At 42.5% G+C, this 26,459-nt stretch overlaps 1 protein-coding gene and 1 long non-coding RNA gene across 7 annotated transcripts in view; one reads left to right on the top strand and one right to left on the bottom strand.

Annotated features, from left to right (window-relative positions):
- Positions 1-26,459, bottom strand: part of DYSF (dysferlin) — a 395,589-nt gene that overhangs the window by 96,841 nt on the left and 272,289 nt on the right. For 5 of the 6 annotated variants that reach the window (XM_073611045.1, XM_073611046.1, XM_073611050.1 and 2 more), the window contains 6 exons: positions 25,493-25,570; positions 19,818-19,999; positions 19,434-19,574; positions 17,695-17,724; positions 15,589-15,615; positions 3,517-3,618 (listed from right to left, as the gene is read on the bottom strand). In XM_073611045.1, the coding sequence (XP_073467146.1) occupies positions 3,517-3,618; positions 15,589-15,615; positions 17,695-17,724; positions 19,434-19,574; positions 19,818-19,999; positions 25,493-25,570 (560 nt within the window). Of the gene's footprint in view, positions 1-3,516; positions 3,619-8,035; positions 8,078-15,588; positions 15,616-17,694; positions 17,725-19,433; positions 19,575-19,817; positions 20,000-25,492; positions 25,571-26,459 lie in introns of all 6 variants that reach the window. The other variant, XM_073611049.1, reaches the window with a different exon arrangement.
- LOC141120980 (uncharacterized) overlaps positions 1-26,459 on the top strand; it is a 91,040-nt gene that overhangs the window by 36,465 nt on the left and 28,116 nt on the right. The gene's annotated exons all lie outside the window — the stretch shown is intronic.

The raw sequence follows: 26,459 nt of genomic DNA on the forward strand, positions 1-26,459 counted from the left end.
AAAGGTAGAACAATATCATACTGAATAGAGAATTTTCCATTTCAAAACTACAGGCATGTTATTTTTATTTATTAACGGAATATACAACTGTCGCAGCACTTTACATATGGATTTTACATTTACATCAAGGACATCAATCCTTGCCATCAAGGGGACCACAATCTAAAGTCCCTACCTACTATACACACAATAGGGAACAATTTAGACAGGAACCAATTAACCTACCAGCATGTGAGAGGAAACTGGAGTACCCGAAAGAAACCAACACAGGCACAGGGAGAGGATGCAAACCCCATGCAGATACTGTCATGGTTGGGATTCAAAGCAACGACCCAAGATCTTTCAGGTAAAAGTGATAACCACTAAGCCACCATGCTCAACTGGTGGCTATTCCAGAGTCATATATCATATATGCCATCTTGATATGCTGATACAAGCAGAACAGCCTTTTTCCAAATTGATTGACTCCAGCAGAGTAGCTTTGGTTGGCTGCTATAGGTTACTGCAGTTCACGTCTTTTTATTTCTTTTTTTTTCGGGTTGTGGAAGGTCACATACTGTTGTAGGCTGACAACTAAGGATAAGCTTGGTTTGGCTTCCCTGCCCCATAGCGTGCCTGTATCCGCAGCAGGATGACACAAGATGTAAACTGACAACACTAGGATGGATCTGCATGGTCAGTTTACTGTTAGGAAGAGTGACACAGGCAGGATCAACCAGGTTAAATTCAACACCAGCAGGGAAAAATGCCATACTGACATGATAAATCACTTTTAAATAACGTGCGCTTTCACTCTTTGAATGACAATTGCGCGGTCATGTAAAACTGCACCCATATAAAATTTTTATGATTTTTTTCCCCACAAACAGAGCTTTCTTTTGGTGGTATTTAATAACTACTGGGGGGGTTTATTTTTGCTAAATATACAAAAAAAGCCAGAAAATTTTGAAAAATAAAACAGTTTTCATAGTTTGTTATAAAATTTTGCAAACAGGTAATTTTTCTCCTTCACTGATGTGCGCTGATGGGCACTGATGAAGTGGCACTGGTGGGCACTGATCAGGAGGCACTGATGGGTGGCACCGATAGGTGCAAATTTCATATGGGTACAGTGCTGCATGACCGCACAATTGTTCAATCCTGGCCCTTTACCATGTGATCAGCTGTCAGCCAATGACAGCTGATCACATGATGTTAACAGAAGCTAACAGTGTGAGGAGAAAAAAAAAGCAGATTACCGGTTTGTGTAAATGGGACAACGGTCCCACACTGTGGCAGTCACTGCTACTAAGCAGGAGCCACTGATAAGGCTGTACTGATGGGTGGCAATGATGAGCACTGATAGGTGAAACTAAAGGGCACTGATAGGTGGCACTGAGAGGTGGTACTAATTGGCATTGGTAGGTGACACTGATGAGGCACTGAGGGACACTGATTGGCAGCACTAGTTGGCACTGGTAGGTGGGCACTGGTTAGCAGTACTGATTGTCACTAGTAGGTGGCACTGGTGGGCAGCACTGATAGGTGGCACTGAGGGACACTGATTGGCAGCACTGGTGGGCACTGGTAGGTGGGCACTGCTTAGCAGTACTGATGGGCACTGGTGGGCAGCACTGGTGGGCACTGCTTAGCAGCAGTGACTACCACAGTGTGGTACCGATGTCCCGTTTACACAAGCCGGTAATCAGCATACTTTTTTCTCCTCACGCTGTCAGCTTCTGTTAACTCCTCACTATTCATTGGCTGACAGCTGATCACTTGGTAAAGGACCAGGATTGGCCCTTTACTCCGATCTGTGATCAGCCAAGTACCATGGACTCGGTGATCACAGAGTGCGCCGCCTGCGCTCCACAGGGGGCTTGTGGGCAGTGCAAGCATGGGAGGACGTACATTGAATTTAAGCCTACGCTGTAGCTGCCTTTCAGCTATAGGGTGGGCGTGAAGAGGTTAAAGAGCCAGCGGCATTTGTTTTTTAAAGTTATAAACACTTTAAGGGGTATATTTTTAAAAAATGGTGAATGTGACTTTCATTATACATTCACTGTCAGTGCATTACCAACTGTCATTTAAAACACACGCACTAAGAGGTTTCACCTGCAGTGAATGTTTGGTCAATGTCAGATTAGCTGCTTTTTAAATATGCCCCTAAAAATGTTCATCTCCAGCAGTTTTAATAAGTTATCATGGGAGACTGATGGGCCAATTCAACTTTTTAATGTTTCAGTTTAAAAAAATGTGAATCTCTGCCATGACAGACCAGGCGTGGAGGCTTGTGTCCTCATAGAGGGATGTGAGTGTGCTTCCTGCTCATGGTCAGTGAGCTCCTCGGTATTATTATTATTATTATACAGGATTTGTATAGGGCCAACAGTTTACGCAGCACTTTACAATATAAAAGGGAGACAATACAGTTATAATACAATAAAATACAAAAGGATTAAGAGGGCCCTGCTCAGAAGAGCTTACAATCTAATAGGGTGGGGCAGGTGGTACAAAAGGTTGTAACTGTGGGGAATGAGCTGGTGGAAGCGGTAGAAGATTAGTTGGAGACGTGATAGGCTTTCCTGAAGAGATAAGTTTTCAGGTATCGCCTGAAGGTAGCAAGAGTAGGGGATAGCTGGACAGGTGGAGGTAGCGAGTTCCAGAGGATGGGAGAGGCTCTGGAGAAATCCTAGAGACGAGCATTGGAGGAGGGGACGAGAGAGCTTGAGAGTAGGAGGTCTTGAGAAGAGCGGAGAGGACAGTTTGGGTGATATTTGGAGACAAGGTTGGTGATGTAGCTCGGGGCAGAGTTGTGAATGGCTTTGTATGTTGTGGTTAGTATTTTGAATTTAATTTGCTGGGTGCTTGGGAGCCAGTGTAGGGATTGGAGGAAAGGGTTGGCAGACACTGAGCGGTTGGTAAGGTGGATAAGTCTGGTAGCAACATTCATGATAGACTGAAGAGGGGAGGAGCCTATGGAGAGGTAGGCCAATGAGAAGGGAGTTGCAATAGTCAAGGCGAGAGATAAGAAGGGAGTGAATGAGGAGCTTGGTGATTTCATTTGTTAAAAAGGGGTGAATTTTAGAGATGTTACGGAGGTGAATTCTACAAACTTTTCACAACGATTGGATTTGAGGCTGAAATGACAAGTCAGAGTCTAGGATTACACCTATCACCCTGGTGTGAGGGGAGGGACTCATAGTTGCATTGTTGATTTTGATGGAAAAGTCATGGAGGGGGGCGGGGATATTAATAGCTCAGTTTTAGAGAGATTTGGTTTAAGGAAGTGGTGTGACATCCATGCTGATATGTCAGATAGTAAGTTAGTAATGTGAGAGGAGACTGAAGGAGTGAGGTGAGGAGTAAACAGATAGATTTGGGTGTCATCAGCGTATAGGTGGTATTGGAAGCCATGGGCAGTTATCAAGTGACCAAGGGAGGAGGGGTAGATCAAATCTGGTACTCGGTAATTAATAAAAAGTTTTACAATCGACTGTACGAGATATATTCACGTATCACGAAACCCACACTCACCTCAATAGCAGTCCTCTGCAGGCGGGGCCTGATATTTTTCGGCACCATGTAGATATTGGGGCTCTTCTGGGTCGGAGGGACCGGCAGGTCTGAGTCCTCTGACTGCAAAATTAAAGGAAAACAGTAAGTGCTTTTGTTAAGTGAATAAATAAATGTGATTGTTAGAGTACATGGAAGAAATATGTAGACTGACACTGTTGACCTCTCCTTCTGAAAATAGCTGATTGCCTGACCCTCATGTTATTTTGGCTTTAAGCCTGAGTTCACACTATTGCAATGCGATAACCAGTGTGATTCCAGTGCGGGTCCCCGCATCGCATCTCTTCCGCAGGCAGTTCACACTGCCCTCTGAGAACCGCTGCGGGTGTCAATACAAAGGTAATGACACCCCCAGATCGGTTCGCATATCGCAGTGCGAACTGTAATTTCAGACTGCACACCCATGTAATCCGATTCTGGTGCGGGGAAAAGAAAAAGGTTCCCGCACCTTTTTCGTGCAAATCCAATGCGAGTTCAGCCATACAAACTGTATAGCTAAATTTGCATTGCACATATATCTCATGTGATCTGCACAGCAATGTGGTGCGAATCACATGCGATGTCTGTGTTCGCAATAGTGTGAAAAACCTGAATTGCTCACAAAGAATACAATAAAAATCTGACTTTTGTCGGACTTATTGGCTGCACGCTTGTTGTGGGTGACTAAGGATTATTAAAGCCAGGCAAACAGCATTTTCAGGTGTCCATCTATGCCAGAGACCATATTTCTCTCATGTCAGGTGCTCTATGAATAAGACTAGAGACATTATATCAAGGCTGGTGTACATTTTCAAAAGCAAAATGCAATCAGACGTCCAATTTCCTTTCACTTTCAGTTAAAATTACCCATAATCCTCCATAATCCCCGATCTCTCAGTGAACACAAATATAGCGGTAATAATACAGCAATTACTATAGGGCACAGGGCAGAGGCTAGTGATTTAGAACACTTAAAGGCATTGTAAACCTTCCAATTTGCACCTTGTGTTTTTTACCTGCGTAAGATGTGCACTGGTCATGTAGTGTCATTTGTTGGCCTGTACACACAGCCTACTTTACAATAAATCTTCACATTCCTGGCACTGCACAGGTTAATGCATGACCTCTGTCTGTAGTCTAAGAACTGACAGTTCCGATTAAGAAACTACATGTCACACAATCCTTTGGTCTCTCAGTCTAGCTTTGGTCCAGGTGAAAGCTTCTCAGTGTTTAGATCTGACGCAGAGACAAACAGGCACAGCATTCACAGACACACAGGGGTTGATTTACTAAAACTGGCGAGTGCAAAATCTGGTGCAGCTGTGCGTGACCAATCAGCTTCTAACTTCAGCTTGTTCAATTAAGCTTTAACAATAAAACCTGGAAGCTGATTGGTTGCTATGCAGAGCTGCAACACATTTAGCACTCTCTAGCTTTAGTAAATCCCCCCCACAGAGAGCTCACTAGTGGAATTAGCACATTTGGGATGCAACACAGAGCGGTTGGCAACACATGCATTGGATGCTGTGTGACGCAGAACAGGAAGTTATCTTGTCCCTTTGGCAAATAGGGACAAGCTAGGTGAATGAATACATGGACATAGGAGAATTGATCGGTTATGACACTACAAACTGCAGAAACAACACATGAGCCTATCTAGACATGACAAAAAAATTGTTCATTTTCGGGGGTTTTTTTTGGGTCATTTTATGATCGAAATTAGAAAATTCGTAAATTTGAAATTCAAAAATACAAAAATTCATAAATTATAGGTATTGGAATTTCCTTTCAAATTTGGCTGTTAGTAAATGTAACAAATTTATCCGAAGTTACGAATTATCCAAAATAACGAATGTCGCATCTAAACAAATGGAACAGAACAAATTAATAATAAATAATAATACTAATTAAAAGTTTTTATTATTATTATTATTATTTATTATTATTAATTTGTTATGTTCCATTCGTTTAGATGCGACATTTGTTATTTCGGATAATTCGTAACTTCAGATAAATTTGTTACATTCACTAACAGCCAAATTTAAAAGGAAATTCCAATACCTATAATTTAATAGTTATTAATAGTTAAGTTATTATTAGTTATTATTTTAGATTTTCACATTTTTGGGTTTTTGAATTTTAGGATTTTCTTCTTATTTTGGATATTCGTTCTTTGAATTTTGGTTCTTATTTTCGGATTTACAGATTTTGGAATTTTTGAAAATTCGAATTTACGAATATTCTGAAAAATTTGTTAAAACGGATTTTCGTTCATTCGGATATTTACGAATGAAGGAATTTGTTGAAAATTCATTAAAAAACGAATTCGGAACGAAACGAATTGCACATGTCTAACCCGATCATTACAGGGTAAGGTAAACGAATGACACAAGTAAAACACCTACACTAGGGGCGGGTTCACTCTGCCATGCTAAGGTTTGGCCACAACATGGGTACCGCGCAGGTTACCCGCGGTGTCCCATAAACTTCTCTTAGATTAGTGTTTTTAGTGTGTTTTCTGAAAGCACATCAAAAGTCATGCATGCTGCATCTTTAGGGCACGGTCAGAAAATGCATCAAAAATGCTTAATTTAGAAGAAGTCTATGGGAAACCACAGGTAACCCGCACGAAAACTGCAGGTACACTGCGCTGCACCCAAGCTGCGGCCAAACGGCAGGATGCCAGTGTGAAACCATCCAAATACTTAGCTAAGACAATAAAAATTTTAAAAGTGTACAATGCCTTTAAGAACAATTCATGTTAGTAAAAGAAGCGGAAAACAAGCTGTATTTTAAGCAAAAGTTGCAAGAAAATCTTTAACAGTTATATATTGTTAAAATATTTTCTTAGTCTAAGGGTTGGTTCACACTGCCGCAACCTGAAAGTAGAGCGACTTTGCCAGGCAACTTCAGTGCAACTTGAATGCGACTTGAGTCAACTTTGAAGCGACTTGAAGCTACTTTGAAGCAACTTCAGGGAATACCTGGGTATTCTTCCTATAATGTCAGATCCAAATCACATCAATTAACCGCTTCAGCCCCGGAAGATTTTACCGCCTTCCTGACCAGAGCACTTTTTGCGATTCGGCATTGCGTCACATAAACTGACAATTGCGCGGTCGTGTGACGTTACACCCAAACAAAATTGACGTCCTTTTTTCCCCACAAATAAAGTTTTCTTTTGGTGGTATTTGATCACCTCTGTGATTTTTATTTTTTGCTATAAACAAAAAGAGCGACAATTTTGAAAAAAAGCTAAATTTTTTACTTTTTGCTATAATAAATATCCCCCAAAAATATATAAAAAAAAAAAACACATTTTTTCCTCAGTTTAGGCCGATATGTATTCTTCTACATATTTTTGGTAAAAAAAAAACGCAAAAAGCGTATATTGATTGGTTTGTGCCAAAGTTATAGCGTCTACAAAATAGGGGATAGTTATTATTAATTTTTTTTTATTAGTAATGGTGACGATCTGAGATTTTTATCATGACTGCGACATTATGGCGGACACATCGGACACTTTTGGCACTATTTTGGGACCATTGTCATTTATACAGCGATCAGTGCTATAAAAATGCACTGACTACTGTGTAAATGACACTGGTAGCGAAGGGGTTAAGTGTGTCCTAGGGAGTGATTTTAACTGGGGGGGGGTGGGCTTCAACTCACATGACAGCGATCACCGCTCCCGATGACAGGGAGAAGTGATCTCTGTCATGTGACAAGGCAGAACAGGGAAATGCCTTGTTTACATAGGCATCTCCCTGTTCTGCAGCTCCGTGACACGATCGCCGGGAGACCGGCGGACATCGAGTCCACAAGTCCCACGGGCACGGTCCCGCTGTACGCGGTGGTGCGCGCGCCCACTAACCCCGCCAATTAAAGGGGACGTACAGGCACGCCCATTGGCGTGCAGCGGTCGGCAAGTGGTTAAGATGAGTATCGGACTTGGAGGCGACTTCCATTAAAGTCTATGGGCACAAGTCGGATAGAAACCGCCTTGAAGTAGTACAGGAACCTTTTCCAAACTCGGAGCGACTTCAGTAGTGCTAGTTAAGACCATTCTCATTGCCTAACATGGGATTTCACATGTCTCAAGTCCTGGCAGTGTGAACCGAGCCTTTATGGCTAGTCTACACCAGAGACTGCTTTCAATTATCAAATATAAGTCGGCAATATAGGGTGCCCATTCAAAAGATGTGACCAGTCATTAAAAAATATAAAAGAGTGACGTCAGAAAAGGACCAAGTTATGCATTGAGTCTACCCTTTTTGTTTTCTGGATATACATTTTAATTTCGGTCCTGATTTAAAGCATTTTTTTACAAAGTGGGTGACCATAAACAGTTTACCAGCCCCGGAAACAACAACTGACCCGTTTCTTTTTTGCAAAAGAAAAGAAAAGAAAAATGGCGGAAAGCAGCCAAGGAGAGCAGATAGGAAGATTTGGGTCTGGTTAGAATAGTTTAGCGGCATATAGAACAATAACCATAGTATACCAAGTCTAGAAGTTTCTCAGTGTAGAAACCCGGAACAAGAAGCTGAGCCATTTCCAAAGAAGAGAGAACAGAAAAAGAAAGCGAGGAGAGAAAACACAAACACTTGAACCATTCTGCATATAAGTGAGTTTCCACAAATACAAATAAAAACACTTTAAACAATTTAAATTTCACAAATAATTTTCTACTTATTTCGCCTTTTATATCTGATAGATTCTTTATTTCTAAGGGTTCATTCACATCGGATGCATTGGCATAATTTTTTTTTTTAATGCATGCCAACACAAGGACCTGTACAAAATAGAGTTTATGAATGGGAGCAGTTCACTCTGGTGCACTGTGCCAATATACACTGGTTTGTAGTGGAAAAAAAGTAGAGCAAGCCCACATTTTTTTCAGCGCAATACAATGCAAGGCATGGTAAAGCATAAACAACAGAAAAACAAAAGGGCACGAACGCCTAGTGCATTATCTACAGCACTTAATTAAAAGGAGAAAGATACAAATTATACTCACAAACCAAAGTTGATAGATAGTGTATCTCAAATACAAAAACCAGAAGTACACCCTCTATCCTCATAGGACCAAAGGGATGACCATACTAGCTGACATGTTTCAGGAGACTGCCTCCTTCCTCAGAGCAAATAATGTTTTGGCTCTGAGGAAAGGGGGTGGTGCCCTGAAACCCTTAAGCTAGTACAGTCATCCGTTTGGTCCCATGAGGCTAGATGGTGTACTTTTGGTTTCTGTATTTAAAATACGCCATCAATCAACTTTGGTTTATGAGTGTAATTTTTTTATCTTTCTAATTTTAATAAAGTGCTGTAGGTAATGCACTAGGTGTTTGCAAGGTTTTTTGTGCGGTTCAAGATCCCCCGATATTGACAGTTGGAGCAGTCTGTTGTTAAGGTAAACAAGTTTGTAACTGTTGTCAGTAACTATGCAACCTAAACAACCTGACATATAAAAAAGTTGTCAGCCATGAGCTGGAAGGGACTCCATGATGTATTAACACCACAGAAGAAGGTCTGTGCCAGACCAGAAAAGGTCGATTTCGCCTGATTCTCCAGCAACTGCTTAAGAAGTCTGAGTCCTCGTTGTCAACGAAAATCATGAACACACAGTAACCGAAGTTAGGTAATCAGTCATAAAGCTTTCATTTTAGATTGGTTCCCCAAAGTTTACACTAAAGTAATTAAAGATGTAGAGCCAAAATTAAAATGATTGATAATTTGCTAGCATTTATCAGGATGTGGAAATAGTCCTTCAATAATTAGAATGAATGAATCAACACACATAATACATCATTGCCAGGAGCAGGAAACAGTTGCTGTATTTATGGGGCCTTTACATAACACAGCACATTGGCCAAAGGTTCTCTAGGTTGGGGGTTATAGTTGATTGATAGGGTTTGATTTTCCTTTTGGTCTCTTGTGTTAGCCCCAGACATTGGGGCTACAACACTCCAGCCAATGCTCCTTGGAATACGTTGTGGAATTGACCTCACAATGGGAAGATAGTGTTGAAGAATTGACAACTGAAGCTGCTCAAAAAGGATGAAAGATCGATTTTTTCCTTGTATTAGTGGGAAGTAGGGGTTTTGTTGCTACACCTACAACATGCCTTCTGAAGAAGATGGGAGTGAGAGGTTGATCCCTCCAACCAGCAATGAAGTCCTTATCAAATAGCAAATTAACAAAAAAAGGAGCACTTGGATTGAGATAAAAGGAAAGACAGCAACTGCCCTACAAGATGTAACAAGTGGGTGTAGAACTAAGGGGGTGAACCTGGGACACTAGGGACACTCATATGATGATAGAATAAAGTGTAACGGTGACAGTGTAACGGTGACAGTGTGACACTCACCAGAAACAATGGACCATCAGCTTTACAGTCTAGGGGTCAAATTGGCTGTGATCTATTGATCTGGGGTATGTTGGATGATTGCTCAAAGGCTCCTCCAGAGGGGTTGCTTTATGACTGAAAGGATATGCCACGCTCCATAGATGGGGAAACAAAGAGAGAGCTCATAATGAAATACCGCTAGGATAAAATATAAAAGCGCAAGCTAGACGCCACTTACAGGATCACTGGCAAAAAATAGGCATCAGTGAGAACATCCAAGTCCACCGCTAAATGGCGTGTGTTCCACGTAGGCAGAAATTGCGTCAATGGTTAGCGTGAACCGGAAGTGTGTCAAGGGTATCACCGTTGAGCCTTCTAGTGATGAAGTGTCAAAGAAGGACGGTGTCCACTTGATGACCCTGATGACGAACTTACTATCCAACTTGTCACCACATCAATTCCAACATCAATATCCGACATCATAGGGATTGAAACAAGTTCTATTAGCTATACTACAGTGTTGATCTGTTGGCATCTTGTGGTGCCTTCACCTGTAGTAGAATTCGGATCAATCCCTTTGTTCCTGTCTACCTCTTTGGATACTAGGCCTGAGCTGTAGATGGTGATATTACTTCTGCCCAAGATGAAAATAGAGTATATCTAAAACTCCTGCTTTTTTCTCATCTATGTCCTACTGGGAAGATTACCATTTATTTCCCATCCTGTAGACACAACAACACAGTAAGTGTTTTGCATGGTTCCATCATTTGCCAGTCACTCTAACTATTGTGAGGAATTTGTGCGCAACGCAGATCATATATTGCATTATAGCAATAAAAACCCAGCTGGCCTTAATCTTGACTTGGGTGGGAAGTCAAGATCCCATGTACAAGCTGGGCCTAGGATCTACGAGGGCTTCAGGGACAAGAGGTGGACTTGAAGATTAAGTACTTCCAGGCAGCACCAGGTACTTCGGCATGGTGTTACCTTAGGCTAGTGGTCTCCAAACTGCTGCCTGGGGGGCCAGATGCGGCCCTTTTCTTGCTTTTATCTGACCCATGGGGCACTAATTCATCCACTGACACCAACAATGGGCCACAATTCCTACCAATGATAGGACACATTTCCTCCCAATTACACCAATGATGGGGCACATTTCCTCCCAATTACACCAATGATGGAGCATAATTCCTCCCAATGACACCAACAATGATGTAAAATTCCTCTCACTGACACCAAAGATGGGGCATTGTTTTCACCCACTGATGCCGGAACATTTTCTACTCCACGGTCTGGCCCCCCAAAATTCTGAAGGACAGTAAACTTGCCCTTTGTTTAGAAAGTTGTGAGACCTCTGCCTTAGGCACTTTTAGGACAGGCTGATTTTGGCCCTACATATTCTTCTTCTGCCAGTGCCAGACACAGTACAATGATCTATTACCACAGGTAGAGTATGTGGGAAAAATCACAAGGATATACAGGCCTTTCTAAGCTTGCACAGAAAATGTAGCAGACAAAATTAGAATAGTATAGCATGAGTGAGGTCATCATAAGAAGCAGTGAGCCATGCTGGCATGCATATCCAAACTGGTACAATGGTGAGGGAACACGTTTCAGTTGCCAAGAATGCCTTCAAACATCTGCAAACAACTCTCTAAAGCAATATTCTTGTTCTTAATAAGCAATGTCTGCTAAAGGTCTTGAGAACACAGGAAATGCCCTTGTGGCCTAATTGCGAGTACAACGTTCCTTTGGTTTCTTTCATTCGCTGGAGGTGTCCCTATTACTCCAAGTATTTTCATAAAATTTTGATGGCAACAGACACTAAAAATACAACAGAAGCTACTATTGCTGACCTCTTCTTTTACAAATGCTGGTTGCCAGGCAGTTTTGCTGATCCTCTGGATTCGGTACTTTCTTTGTCTCTGGGGTAGATCACCAATGTAAGGAGTATTCTCCCCACTGATCACCAATGTAAGGAGCATTCTCCCCACTGATCACCAATGTAAGGGACATTCTTCTCACTGATCACCAATGTAAGGGACATTCTTCTCACTGATCACCAATGTAAGGGACATTCTTCCCACGGAACAGCAATGTAAGGAACAGTCTACTCACTTACCACCATTGTAAGGAGCATTCTTCCCACTGACCACCAACATAAGGAGTATTCTTCCCACTGATCACCAATGTAAGGGACATCCTTCCCACTGATCACCAATGTAAGGTGTATTCTTCCCACTGACCACTAATGTAAGGAGTATTCTTCCTACTGATCATTAAAGTGGTAGAAAAGCCTAACTATATCTATTTTTTAAAAACATTCCCTCCCCTCTCCTCCTTACTATCCTGCTTAACTTGTATAAAAAAAAAATCTGTGCACTTACCTATTTTTAATCCACTTAGGCCTGGTCACATGATCCCGCGGTTTTGGCTCCCCTGTGTCAATGAGCAGCTGCTGCAGGGGAGAGGAGGGAGTGCCAAAAGAGCTGGGCTATGAAAACCTATGGATGACATCACAGCTCCCAGAATTCAAAGCCATTTTTGACTTTTGCAGAGCTGCAGGATCATGTGACCGGACCCAAGCGGATTAAAAAAAGGATGACTATCAGTGTAAGGATGCCCTTGTCCTTCTGGCCAATGGTTAAAGTCACCCTTCTCCAACTAACCACCAATTTAAGGCACCCTTCACCCACTAACCACCAAGGTAAGAGGTCCCCTTCACTGACCACCAATGTAAGGGGCCCTCCTCCACTGACCACCAATGTAAGAGGCCCTCCTCCGCTTACCACCAATGTAAGAGAACCTTCTCAACTGACCACCAAAGTAAGAGGACCCTTCACTGATCACTAATATAGGGGGCCCTCCTCCACTGACCACCAATATAAGGTGACCTCCTCCACTGGCCACCAATTTAGGGGTCCCTTCTCAACTGACCACCAAAGTAAAAGGACCCTTCACTGACCACCAATATAGGGGGCACATTTCCATTGACTGTGAACTCTGAGAAAATAGGGGATTGGCGCTGTTCACTAGTAAATTAATAAACTATTAACAAACTCTCACCACAAGGGAAAAAATGCACTACAAATCTGAGTGAATGAATTAAAAACGGTGAAACACAATATACTTCAGTATGTATAGATAAATATCCACACCAGATTGCTCACTTAGACCAGTTCCACTTGGACAGAGTTTCAGCAGCTGAAACTCTGTCCAAGTGGAACTGGTCTAAGTGAGCAATCTGGTGACACAAGTGGAGAGAAGGTGGTGAAGGGGACACGGACCGCTCGGATCATCGGACTTACGTCTACATGCCTATTACCCCTGCAGGGGTTGGGCGTTCCGGTGAGTGGGGACACTAGAGGGGGCTCCACACAGGACGGTATATATTTATCTGAACGGACATACCCGGAACCATTTGAAGATATACTAGATTTCTGCACAAGAACTTTTTATACGCACTGGACATTTTTTAATATACACAGCATTTTTTCGGCACTTTTGGAATTGTTGTATGCACGGACACTTTTTCTTGAAACTATAGACTATTATGCTAGATTTAAAAAAAAAAAAAATTTTCAAAAATTTTTTTCATTTATTAATTTTTATTGATTAATTCTTGATCACAACATTTTTAATGCACACTAAATGTATATTGATTTTTTTGTTTGTTTTCACTTCCATTTGATCACTATCCAGCTTCACATAATTGGTAGAACACCACTCTGGAGTGGTTAACACTGTGTTTTTTTCAGGGCACAATTCACTTACACGTTTTATTAATTATTATTCTTTGATTTTTTGTACACTTGATCGATTATCAACTTTATTTATTGTTTGGAGATATTTTTATTTATGTTATTTTTTATATATTCCTTCACTTTGAGCAGTTTGCACACTTATTGGTAGTTTTAGTGTGGATATTTATCTATACATACTGAAGTATATTGTGTTTCACCGTTTTTTAATTCATTCACTCAGATTTGTAGTGCATTTTTTCCCTTGTGGTGAGAGTTTGTTAATAGTTTATTAATTTACTAGTGAACAGCGCCAATCCCCTATTTTCTCAGAGTTCACAGCATTTGGATTGCACCTAGGTGCTTTCTTTCTTTGGGGGGCTGCAGTTCGGTTATGAGCCTGTCCTGAGCGCGGAATATTAATACATACATTTCCATTGACTATTACTGACAGGATTCAGAATGCAGAGGTCTAGACTTTGGAATACAAAGAAAAACACAGAATATTTTCTCTGCCCACATTCAGGCATGTACTGGCCATTGGGACTACAGGGAGTTTCCCGGTGGGCCGATGGCTCAGTGGGGCGATTTCAGTGACAGTGGACCGCTGCCTCCCTCCGGTCCTCTGTCCCCCCCCCCCGCAGTGCTCACCTCCTCTCCCTGGCTAGTTATGCAGCGCGCCTGAATACAGACATGATGCTCAGGAGTCAACACTGAGAAGCTCATCATACGATCTGGAAGGAGGGCGGCCTCACTTTCCTGCCTAATCTTGTCCCATTGGGGGGGGGGGGGGCGCCAAACTAATTCTTTGCCCCAGGTGAAATAATGTCTAGCTTCCCCACTGGTACTGCCTATAAGAGAAATAATGTAGAACGGCTAATGGCTAGTGTGGGGGGGGGGGCTTGGGTGGCAAGCCGGCATGGGAGAGACCTGTCAAAGTGGGCCAGTCTGGATGAAGTCCAGGGCCAAATTTTTGTCCCAGTTCAGCCCTGCCCACATTCATACCACCTGTGTTTTGCAGAGGGCAGGGGGCTTGTTTCTTTGACCACTTTAACAGCAGAGAGCTACAAGTCTAAGTTTGACAGCTTCCCATAAAAGGCACTGTCCACCGCCTGGACACATCCATGAACTTATAAATTCCAGCTCCTCATGCACTCCAAGGCCCTGAGAAACCACAGCTGATGGGACTTCAGTGAGTGAGCATGTGAACCGTCACCAGGCGCTGGGTCTTCCAATATTGTATCCGGTGTGGGACTGCCAGCAAGCTCAAGTGTGTGCAACTTCCTTGTTAACTCCAGTCAGTGTGGATACTGTGCCAACTGGATCTGGAAAACTGCCTTCCTAAAGGGGTGGCATCACCTTCAGTCACCTGAACCTCCAGACCAAAGACTCCTAAAGCCTTCTTTTTGTGGAGCCTACCTGGGGTTCCCTACTTCACACTACCTGAACTAATACTGCACTGCAGTCAGCCTCTGGAGAGAAGTTTGGAATCCCATTTCTACGGAACTGCAAGTAAATGTATTAATTTGAATCTGTGCTACACCGCTTGTTTTGAACGTGAATTTTTATGACATTCAGTTATATCACATTATGCTGCCACCTAGTGGTCAAGTGTGGAAACTACTCGTAAACTTCCCTGTTAGTGTGATAGCTTCATTGGCTGTTATTCTTTGTTCAACACTATTACATACCTTCTCAGTATTCTACCCTTATTGTCAATTCACCCTGTGTTTATTCAATAAACATCAAGCTGCTCATCACTGTTTAAACGTTTACCGGATAATGCTATATAACACTGAGAAATGACAACCACCTATCGGTAGGTAAGTTACATCCTGCTATTTTTATTTCACCAAAGTTTGCTGGTATTAACTAAAAAATCCTACATTAGTGCTGTTGCTAGGTATGGGTACACTTATATCGTCTCCACTCATAAATTGGTTCCTCTACAGAATCTGATGCACTTACCTCACTGAGAACTCCAGAGACTTCACCCTGTTGGAAATAAAGTATCTAATGAGACTCATCATCTACAAACAGCACATAAAGACATAGGCTGACCATAATCAACAGGCTGGAGTGAAATTTGGAATGTCTATGGCTTGGCCATCTTTTTTGCTATGGATATTTCGGTGATTTTATAGCAGATTTATTTGCTATATTGCATAGTTAGATTTTTAAGCCCATGAGTCTAATGACCCGTACACACGATCGGACTTTCCGACAACAAAACCGTAGAATTTTGTTCAAAGGTTGTTGGCTCCAACTTGTCTTGCATACACACGGTCACACAAATGTTGGCCAACAATTACGAACATAGTGACGTATAAGAAGTACGGCCAACCAATAAAAAGGAAGTTCAATAGTCATGCGCCACCCTTTGGGCTCTTTCTGCTAATGTTGTGTTTGGTGAGCATTGATTTCGAGCATGCGTGTTTGTACCTTGGACTTTTGTCCGACGGACTTGTGTACACACAATCGGAAAGTCCGACAACACACATTTGTTGGCGGAAAATTTGAGAACCTGCTAGCCAACATTTGTTGGCGGAAAGTCCGCCAACAAATGTCCGATGGAGCATACACATGGTCGGACTTTCCGCCAACAAGCTCACATCCAACATTTGTTGTCGGAAAATCCGATCGTGTGTACGCGGCATTAGGCTCTGCCTATTGATATGCAAATAAACCAGTCGGATTGGGATAAGAGCTGAGCAGAGGACAGGATGTGATGTGAGCAAAGGTTGGGGGGGAGGGGCTTAGGATTTTGGAATAAGCATGTGTTGAGACAGGGAGAATTGGTTTTGGAAGACAAAGAGGCAAGACATGGCTGCCAGAAGCTGGAGAACTTTGGAAATGTTTTGAGTTGGAGAAAAGAACCATGAAGGACATTCCATCTTGATTCCATCTTTAAGTTGAGTTACTGTTTAGTATACTTATTGCATACATATTGTACATGCTTATTTTGCTAGAAAAGAATAATTGGCTTGTGCATGTTGTAGGCATATTTTGTAAGCTATGAATTGTGTTTTGTTCAGTTGTATGTGCGGCTTTTCTGTTTAGTAAAAGCACTGATACACTACAGAGGTCTAAGCTTCCTTGGTTTTACTGCAAGAACCTTTATTAGATACGCAATCAAAACATTTGGGGGCTCGTCCGGGACTCCTTGGCCTTTAGATTCTTGTTTCAACAGAGATGATATTTAAAATATATCTAAACCCTCACCTTGTAAAACAAACCATTCAGTTTCAAATAGACATGGAAGGCAAAACATTTGCATATACATATAAAAGACATTATAAACACTTTTTTTTCCTTTTTTATAAGTGATCACATTCCCTCTGTTCTCAGCTGCATATAGAGCTCAGAGAGCTGGGGAGAAGGAACAGCAGAACACTGGTCCTCCCAGTTAATAGCTGTGTGGGGGGTGCCAGCACAAGTTTGATCATTGGAGGAAAGCAGGCTAAGTTTCCAGCACAACCAGAAAACTGACCATGCTGTGCTCTCATGCTTAGTGAGGTCAGATTTTATTGGAAGAGCAGAGGGGCTGGCAGGAACACCAGGGTTTTTACACAAAGGAAGGAATATAAAGAGAGCTGGATACTTTTACATACAAGTACAGCAGGCACATTTTAGGAATATTACATGTTGGTGTAACACCCATATGTGGATGATTACTTGTTAGCTGTGAGAGATGAGGGGCTAGTGTAACCAGGCAGGCCAAGGCCCAAACTTTGTGCAGCATTTTTTAGGCAGGAAGCAGAGCCTGCATATGTAATGAACAACTCTGGCTATCCCCAAGTATAGAAATGCTAATATTTTTATTTTCCAAAAATTATAACAGTTAAAGATTTTGCTTTCATGCGTAAGGGATAGTCCACATTTAATTACATTTTCCAAAGAAAATTCCCAATGCATTACATCTTTCTCTGTACCAGTGGCGGCCACTCCATAAGGGGCCACCCCCCCATCCATGTGTCCGGCCCCCTGATCTACATGCAGGGACGTCGCACTATGGATTCCAATAACAGGGATGTATTTTTTTGAAGCATGTGATTAGAGCTAGAGGTCACTTACCTCCAGACCAGGCATGTGGTGCAGGGCAGGCTACAACAGAGGAAAAGAAAGTCACCCAACACAGTTAAAGAAGATACAATAATTCATTTCTGTTACAACTAAAGCTTCATGCACGCAGGGCGTTTGTTTAGCCCCTCTGAATGCTTTTAGCCCTGGCAGGAAAAAGGCTTCTTAAAAAAGCCACATATTGCACACGCATTTATGAGCGTTCAAGCGGTTGAGCATTAATGCATTCCATTGGCCAGAATATTCATTTATTCTGCCCGTTGTAACGCATTGATGCTCGAAAGCATCGAAATGCCTCTAGAGTTTAGGCACATCAAGTGTTTTCCTGCTCCTCTCCTGAACGCACTTTTGATTTTTTTTTTTTTTTCAGCCTGCAAACGCTCTTCTTCTTATACGCCTGTAAACGCCTATGTGTGCATGGCCACCTATGCTAAAATAAAGGTGCGTTTACAGGCTGAAAAACTCACGCCCGCCGCGTCACCGAGGAGCCGATGCGCGTCCCCGGCGGCCGCGATGTCCGCCGGGCACCCGTGATCGCTCGTGACAGAGCAGGAACATAGATCTGTGCGTGTAAACACACAGATCCACATCCTGTAAGGGGAGAGGAGACAGATTGTGTGTTCCTAATATATAGGAACACCCCATCGGTCTCCTCCTGCAGTCATGTCAATATTCCTATCGCACACGTTCCTGGAAAGTATGGCTCTTAAAATGGTGGGTGCTGTAGCGATTACCAGTTGGGTCCTAGAAACATCAAGCAAGTGAACATATTCACCAGCACACCATGGATCAACACTTCCGTCCAAAGGTTTCTTTTATTGAGAGAGATCACATAACAGAAATAAGTGCAATGTTTCGGAGCCGCACAGGGCCCCTTCGTCAGGCATGTGACACAGTTGGAATCACTCCCTAGGTAACACATTTAACCCCTTGATAGCACCCTAGTGTTAACTCCTTCCCTGCCAGTGACATTTATACAGTAATCAGTGCATATTTATAGCTCTGATCGCTGTATAAATGTCAATAGTCCCAAAATAGTGTCAAAAGTGTCCGATCTGTACGCCGCAATGTCACAGTCATGATAAAAATCACAGATAAATAATAATAAAAATGCCATAAATCAATAACCTATTTTGTAGGCGCTACAACTTTTGTGCAAGCCAATCAATATAAGCTTATTGCAAAAATATGTAGAAGAATATATATTGGCCTAAACTGAGGATAAAATTCGTTTTTTTAAATTTGGGATATGTATTATAGCAAAAAGTAAAAAATATTGTGTTGTTTTCAAAATTGTCGCTTTTTTTTGTTTATAGCGCAAAAAATAAAAAACGCAGAGGTGATCTAATACCGCCAAAAATAAGCTCTATTTGTGGAGGGAAAATTATAAAAATCTAATTTGGGTACAGCATCGCATGACCGCACAATTGTCATTCAAAATGTTACAGCGCTGAAAAAAAAATTGGCCTGGGCAGGAAGGGGGTGAAAATGCCTGGTATTGAAGTGGTTAATAATAAAAAATAAAATCACAATTTATCACCAAAAAAATGCCCAATTTGTCCTGAAAAAAAATAAGGTATAATCCACCTGGATACAGAAAGTAGTTGCAGTGATATGTACGGTTTTACTAACACATATCAATGTTGCAAAATTGTGTTTAGGCATTAACAATTGTTTTACACTTAGTACAAGGGGTTAAAGCCATGATAAAAGCTATTCTAGAAAGTATTTACCTTTTCCCTGTGGATGAGTTCAAAGGATGCCAGAAGTTCACCTGAATTCTTCTCACCCATAATTATTGGATGCCAGGATAGTTTTGGTAAACGCTGTAGACTGGGCTTACATATACACCGGCCCATGAATTCATCTGCCCCCTACAAAACAAGAGTTAACAAGTTATTATTGTTGTACTGCACACAAAAATTGACTCACTTTTGCCATATTGAGGAACAATTAGTGCTACACCACCTACCTAGGTGAAATCACTGTACCAAGATAGAGGTTAATGATATATTAATAAATCAAAAACATAAAAATAATCTTTATCAATTACTCCCTGCTGCACAACAGATCATAATAATTTTACAGGTCAGTCTTCTGACTCTTCATGTACTCACATAGGTGTCATGGTCATATATCTCCACCACAATACTGGGAGGAACCTCAGCTATCATCTCCGGGCCTCCAAATATTTCTATCTCGTGGAAGATGAGCGTCTGGTCCCAGGTTGGGTTTAAAGTGTTTTTAATCACCACTGTCTTCTGGCTCTGATGGAGGAATGAGACAATGGCATACGGGTCTGGAATTAGAAAAAGACAGGAGAGAGGTCATCAATCGGCTCTTTGGTAAGCCTAGAATTCAAACAAAACTGTAGGTGGGGAACCAAAATAGGTCCCTGATTTTTTTTGAGAGAGACCACAGATTATCAAGTAAGCCTTTTTTTGTGTTGGGATCTTAAGTGGGAACAATGTCACACTGATGTCATGGTTATGCAGTAATCTTTCTCTGTCAGCTTACCTCTCCTTCTTGTGTTCACCTTTACAGGCCAGCCACCCTCACCTGACTGCAGAATAGCTCCACCTCAGCCTCTAATTAGGAACACTATATTAACCTGTGCATTGCAAGCCAACCTTACGGATCAACCATTGTGTGTTTAGCTTTCATGTGCAACTTGCTGTGTCTCCTACGTCTGATTCTAGTCACCGATCTTGGCCTGTTCTCGACTATGCCTGTCTGCTTGTGACCCTGACCTTTGGCGTGTTCTAGGTTTATCCTTGTCTGCTAGTCGTGCCAACCTTTGGCTTATCCCGTTACTATCCTTGTTGTTCCAGCCTGCTGCTTCCTTCCTCATTCTCCTGTAGTCTACTGTGAGCGTGAGCTGTGAGACCCTGAGGGCCACGACCTGAAGTCAGACTGCAGCGCAGTCCATCCTCACCACTAGAGGCTCTGGTGAACACCTGCTGGCTCTTAGACTCTGCGCCCTGGGGGGAATCTATGCTCTAGCTCCCAGTGGGATCTGTGTTGGTGCTCCAGTAGACCTGCTTCTTGAACCTCCCAGAGTTCAATCCGCAGAAGTCAGTCCTAGGGTCCACTACCTTAGCGGTGCACTCCTGACTCCTACGAGTGCATTTGTCACCTGGCCTCAGGTGACCTGACAACTGACAGTTGATGGTCTCTGAAAAATGTTAATTTAACCCTTGGGGACAAACCTTTAAGCAGGACCTTAGGTTTCCATTAAAAATTTGAGTAGAGGACATATGAAGAATATAAAAGAAAAACAATATGAACAGATTAACAATATGAACAGTAAAAAATCAATATTAACAGTTAAACAAATAAAATACATTTTAAAGTCATTAGAGCCTTGTTTCCATGGTGCTTTTTGGCATTCCCTAATTAAAAATACCACCAGGGACTAGTTGATTCACTGTCATTTCTTTGTGATGTAGATATGACTGGTCTAGCTACAACTTTAGGCAGGGATTGTATCCTGAGAGGGAGGAAAGCTGGGTAAGGTAAAGGGAGTGGTATCTATCTATCAAGAGCCAGCTGTGCCTCGGTATTGGGTAGTACAACCATCAAAATTTCCACTCGCCTGCTCGCATTTAGTGAGTGGAAGTTAGCGGAGGGCAAGTGAGGAGCAGGGGCGGACTGGGCTGACAGTTTCCTGGCTGATCGCTTCTGGCAGAAGCGGTGAGGCCATCAGAGCGGCCCAGAGGGGGGACTCCCTGCCCCCAAGTCACTCAGATGTCCTGTACAAAAAGGCTGCACTGCTTCTTCCAGAAGCGATCAGCCAGGAAACTGTCAGGAGGATCGGGCGGCCGGATCGCACAGAGCGGGGATCTCCCGCTGAGACACATCTTGTATATGAATAGCTGTGCCGGTCCAAAAGTCCCGTCTTCTGGACCGGCATTGGACCAGTGTGCTGAATATTAGAGTGGCCGGTCCAGGAGGCAGGACTTTGTTTGACAGTGGCCAGCTATTCATATACAAGATGTGTCTCAGAGGAAGATCCTCGCTCTGCGCGATCTGGCCCCCAGATCCTCCTGATTCCTCCCTGCTGCACTTTTGAGCAAAGGTAGGCTGCATTGATGCGCAATAATATGCTGCAATTATGGGCACTGATATGCTGCACGGATGGGAAATGATATGCTGCACTGATGGGCAATGATACTTTGCACTGATGGGCAATTAAACGCTGCACTGATGGACAATGATATGCTGCACTGATGGGCAATGATATGCTGCACTGATGGACAATGAGAGATACGCTGCACTGATGGACAACGATAGATTTCCCTGATGGACAATGATAGGCTGCACTGATAGGCAATGATAGGCTGCACTGATGGGCAATGATATGCTGCACTGATGGGCAATGATAGGCTGCCCTGATGAACAATGATATGCTGCACTGATAGGCAATGATATGCTGCACTGATGAGCAATGATAGGCTGCACTGATGGGCAATGATAGGCTGCACTGATAGGCAATGGTAGGCTGCATTGATGGGCACTGATATGCTGCACTTATGGGCAATGATATGCTGCACTGATAGGCAATGATAGGCTGCACTGATGGGCAATGATAGGCTGCACTGATGGGCAATGATAGGCTGCACTGATAGGCAATGGTAGGCTGCATTGATGGGCACTGATATGCTGCACTTATGGGCAATGATATGCTGCACTGATAGGCAATGATAGGCTGCACTGATGGGCAATGATAGGCTGCACTGATAGGCAATGGTAGGCTGCATTGATGGGCACTGATGTGCTGCACTTATGGGCAATGATATGCTGCACTGATGGGTAATGATATGCTGTACTTATGGGCACTGATATGCTGCACTGATGGGCAATGATAGGCTGCACTGATGGACAATGATAGGTTGCACTTATGGGCACTGATAAGCACTGATGAGGCTGCACTGATGGACACTGGTAGGCTGCACTGATGTACACTGATAAAGCTTTGCTGATGGCCACTGATAGGTTGCACTGATGGGTACTAATATGCTGCACTGATAGCCACTGATGAGGCGGAACTGATAAGCTGTGCAGATGGGGCTGCACTGATAAGGCAGCACTGATATGCTGCACTGATTTTCACTGATTTGCTGCACTGAAGGGCACTAATAGACTGCACAAATGGGCACTAATAGGCTGTACTGATGGCCACTTATGAGGCGATACGCTTAAGCTGCACTGATGTGGCTGCACTGATGTGGCTGCACTGATGGGCACTGATGAGGCTGCACCAATGAGGCAGCACTCTTAAGCTGCACTGATAAGGCAGAACTGATATGCTACAATGATGGGCACTGATAGGCTGCACTGGTGCCCCCTGATGAGGCTGCACTGATGGGCACTGATGAGGTTGCACTGATGGGACTGTACTGATGGGCATTGATGGCACTGATAGGCTGCACTGATGGGTACTGATATGCTTTATGTTAATATTTTTAAAGTTGTTGTTAATATTCCTTTTTGGAACTAAATTCTGTATAAAACATTTAACAGTGTAATTTCATGAGATAAGAGGGCGTGTTTAGGGGCGGGATAGGGTAAAGGTTGGGTGGCAAGTAACTTTTAGGCCTAACATTTAGGCCAGTATACACCCAGGGACAAACGCATGGAATGCAAGGTGTCTGTATTCTGGTCTTTCAACCCTGGGCACATACTGCACCTAAACATTTGTTCCCAGCACTCCCCCGGATATCCATGAATATACACCCTAAGAAGCATACACATGGAAATGTTTTGGGGTCTTGCTTTTTATCTAGCATTAAGCGGAACTTCATTCTCTCAATCAACATTGACTATTTTAAATCCTTATGCTGCTACCAGTAGTAAATAAATGGGAAATGTATCATATTTGCTTGTTTTAAACATTTGTTTTCACATTTTTTCAGTTACCTCCTAGGTTCCATGCATAGACAAATGATGTCATACATCCCAGGAGTCTTCGGTAGGGGAGGAGGCTCTCTCAGTTAAGCACACCCTCTCCTGCTTGCATGGGATGGATTCCAGGAAGTAAATGCTACATGAATCAGCTGCCCTTACTCAAGATGGCCATGGCTAGAAATGCCATGGCTAGAAATGCTAGGGGGTATATTGTTAATTCTTATCAAAATAAAGCATTGAGACATGGATGGGTGGCCACAGTTTGCTTTGAATAATAAAAAAAGAATTAAATAGCATTTTGGTTTGTTGTGCTCAGATTAAGTGTAAAGCCTCGTACACACAATTGGATTGTTGGCCGACAAAACCATGGAATTTTGTCCGAAGGGCGTTGGCCCAAAATTGTCTTGCATACAAACGGCCACACAATTGTTGGCCAACAATTACGAACGTAGTGAGGTACTACGTGGTTTTTCAGATCTTTAGCGCCACCCTTTGGGCTCCTTCTGCTAATTTTGTGTTAGTAGAAGTTTGGTGAGTGTTGATTCACACTTTTCATTTTGCGCTTCTCATTTCACACTTTTCATTTCACACTTTTCATTTCACGCTTTTCAGTTCATTTCTGAGTGGCCGTTCGTCATCCAGACATGTTGCGGAATCGGAGGAGATAACATGTTATTTAGTATTGGCCTTGGAGTTATTGCTTTGACATAATTTTTTTGGTTCAATAATTATTTGATTTGTTATATTTTCTATATTTTTGGATGCATAGAATGCACTTTTTGGTTAAGTTCTATTGGCAGATATCATGTCTAATTTTATTTGTTTTCTTTTTTTAATACACAATAAAAAAATTGTGTAGAATAATACTTGGCTATGTGTTTTACTTGACAGTTTGGGAGGAGGCAGTTACATTTAAAAGAGAATTGTGCGCTGCATTTGGAGATTTCATAATTTGCCACGTCACGAATGTTAACTCTCCATTACAAACGCTAGTTTACAAGACCGACCGCTTCTGCTTCCGATCATGCGTGTTTGTACTTTGGACTTTTGTCCGACGGACTTGTGTACACACGCTCGGAAAGTCCGACAACAATTGTCCCATGGAGCACACACACAGTCCGACTCACCATCAACCACCTCACATCCAACATTTCCTGTCGGAAAGTCAGATCGTGTGTATGTGGCATTAGACTAAAAAAGAACCACCAGGGAACTCACTAATGCCCCGTACACATGGTCGATATTTCTGACAGAAAAAGTCAGATGGGAGCTTTTCAATGTATATTCCGACCGTGTGTATGCCCCATCGGACTTTTTACGTCCAAAATTCAGACGGACTTAGATAGAGAACATGTTCTATATTTTTCCGACTGAACAAATTCCTATCAGGAAAACCTCTCGTCTGTATGCTTTTCCGACGTACCAACAATGACACATGCTCTGAAGCAAGTACGAGACGTCGTACGTGTTGTCCCATCGTACGTGTTGTACATCACCGCGTTCTTGATGGTCGGAATTTGGTGGAACCGTGTTTATGCAAGACAGCTTGAGCGGAATTCCGTCGGAAAAACCTTCAGAGTTTATTCTGACGGCAAAACAGGTCGTGTGTACAGGGCATTAGTGTTATCTCAAGAAGTGGTGAGGCTATAACATAGCAGTAACACTATCAGTCAACCTACTTCTAACTCACCAGAAATTGAGTAGGTGTGGTCCCAATAACTCAGACACATTAACTAAAAAACCAGGGCTAAGGGCAGCCCAGGAAGTTATAGATGGGACCAATCCACACACATTACAACCTGATTGTACAATCTTCTCTAGGTCAACAACCATGTAATGTGAGGTCCTGACTATACCCCACTGCGCTAGATAAGATGAAACTTACCAGAAAAGCTGTCTTCATCCATTGGGATCAAGTTACGGGCTTGGTAGAGGTAACAACGCAGATGGTAGCGGTTTCCATCTATGATAAAAAAAAAGAGATCTTCATGAATAATGCTTAACAGTCACTTGGTTACATTTTACTTCAACAAGATACAGTCAATAGGATGAAAAACAGGATTTTCATACTTACTGTAAAATTTTGATTTTCGATGTTGATTGCACTGCTTGCCGACTACACATGGTGGTTTTACTGGTACAGCTGCGCAGAATCACGTACATATATGCAAGTCTGCTTTTCGGGATAGGGGGAGCGTGCACCCGCTCACCCGGCTGCACAATCATTGGCTCCCTTACATGCCAATCACAGGGTTCTGGCCAATGATTCCTGGCTGGTACCTGCTGATCGGGGAAGCGGAAGAGAGGAAAGAGATCTGTGTATGTAAACAACACAGATCTCGCTCCTGACAGCAGGGATGTGGCAGATTTTGTGGCGGTTTTTGTCTCCCTGCAAAGGGAGGAAGTAAGAACCATCACATCCCTGAGTAAAAGCATCACACAATAAACACATAAACACTAGCTAGGCACACAGTTAACCATTTGATTACCCCAGATCTTAACCACTTTCCAGCCAGTGTCATTAGTACAGTGACAGTGTATAGTATTAGCACAGATCACTGTATTAATGTCATTAGAGATGTCAGTGGCAGTTCCCCCCTCACAGTCCCGCTATAAGTCGCCGATCGCCACCATTACAAGTATTAAAAATAAAAACAAATTCATATATATATATATATATATATATTCAGTATCTCCCAAAAGTGAGTACACCCCTCACATTTTTGTAAATATTTTATTCTATCTTTTCATGTGACAACACTGAAGAAATGACACTTTGCTACAATGTAAAGTAGTGAGTGTACAGCTTGTATAACAGTGTAAATTTGCTGTCCCCTAAAAATAACTCAACA

Source organism: Aquarana catesbeiana, linkage group LG01 (genome assembly GCF_042186555.1).
Source record: "Aquarana catesbeiana isolate 2022-GZ linkage group LG01, ASM4218655v1, whole genome shotgun sequence".
Taxonomy (NCBI): Eukaryota; Metazoa; Chordata; class Amphibia; order Anura; family Ranidae; genus Aquarana; species Aquarana catesbeiana.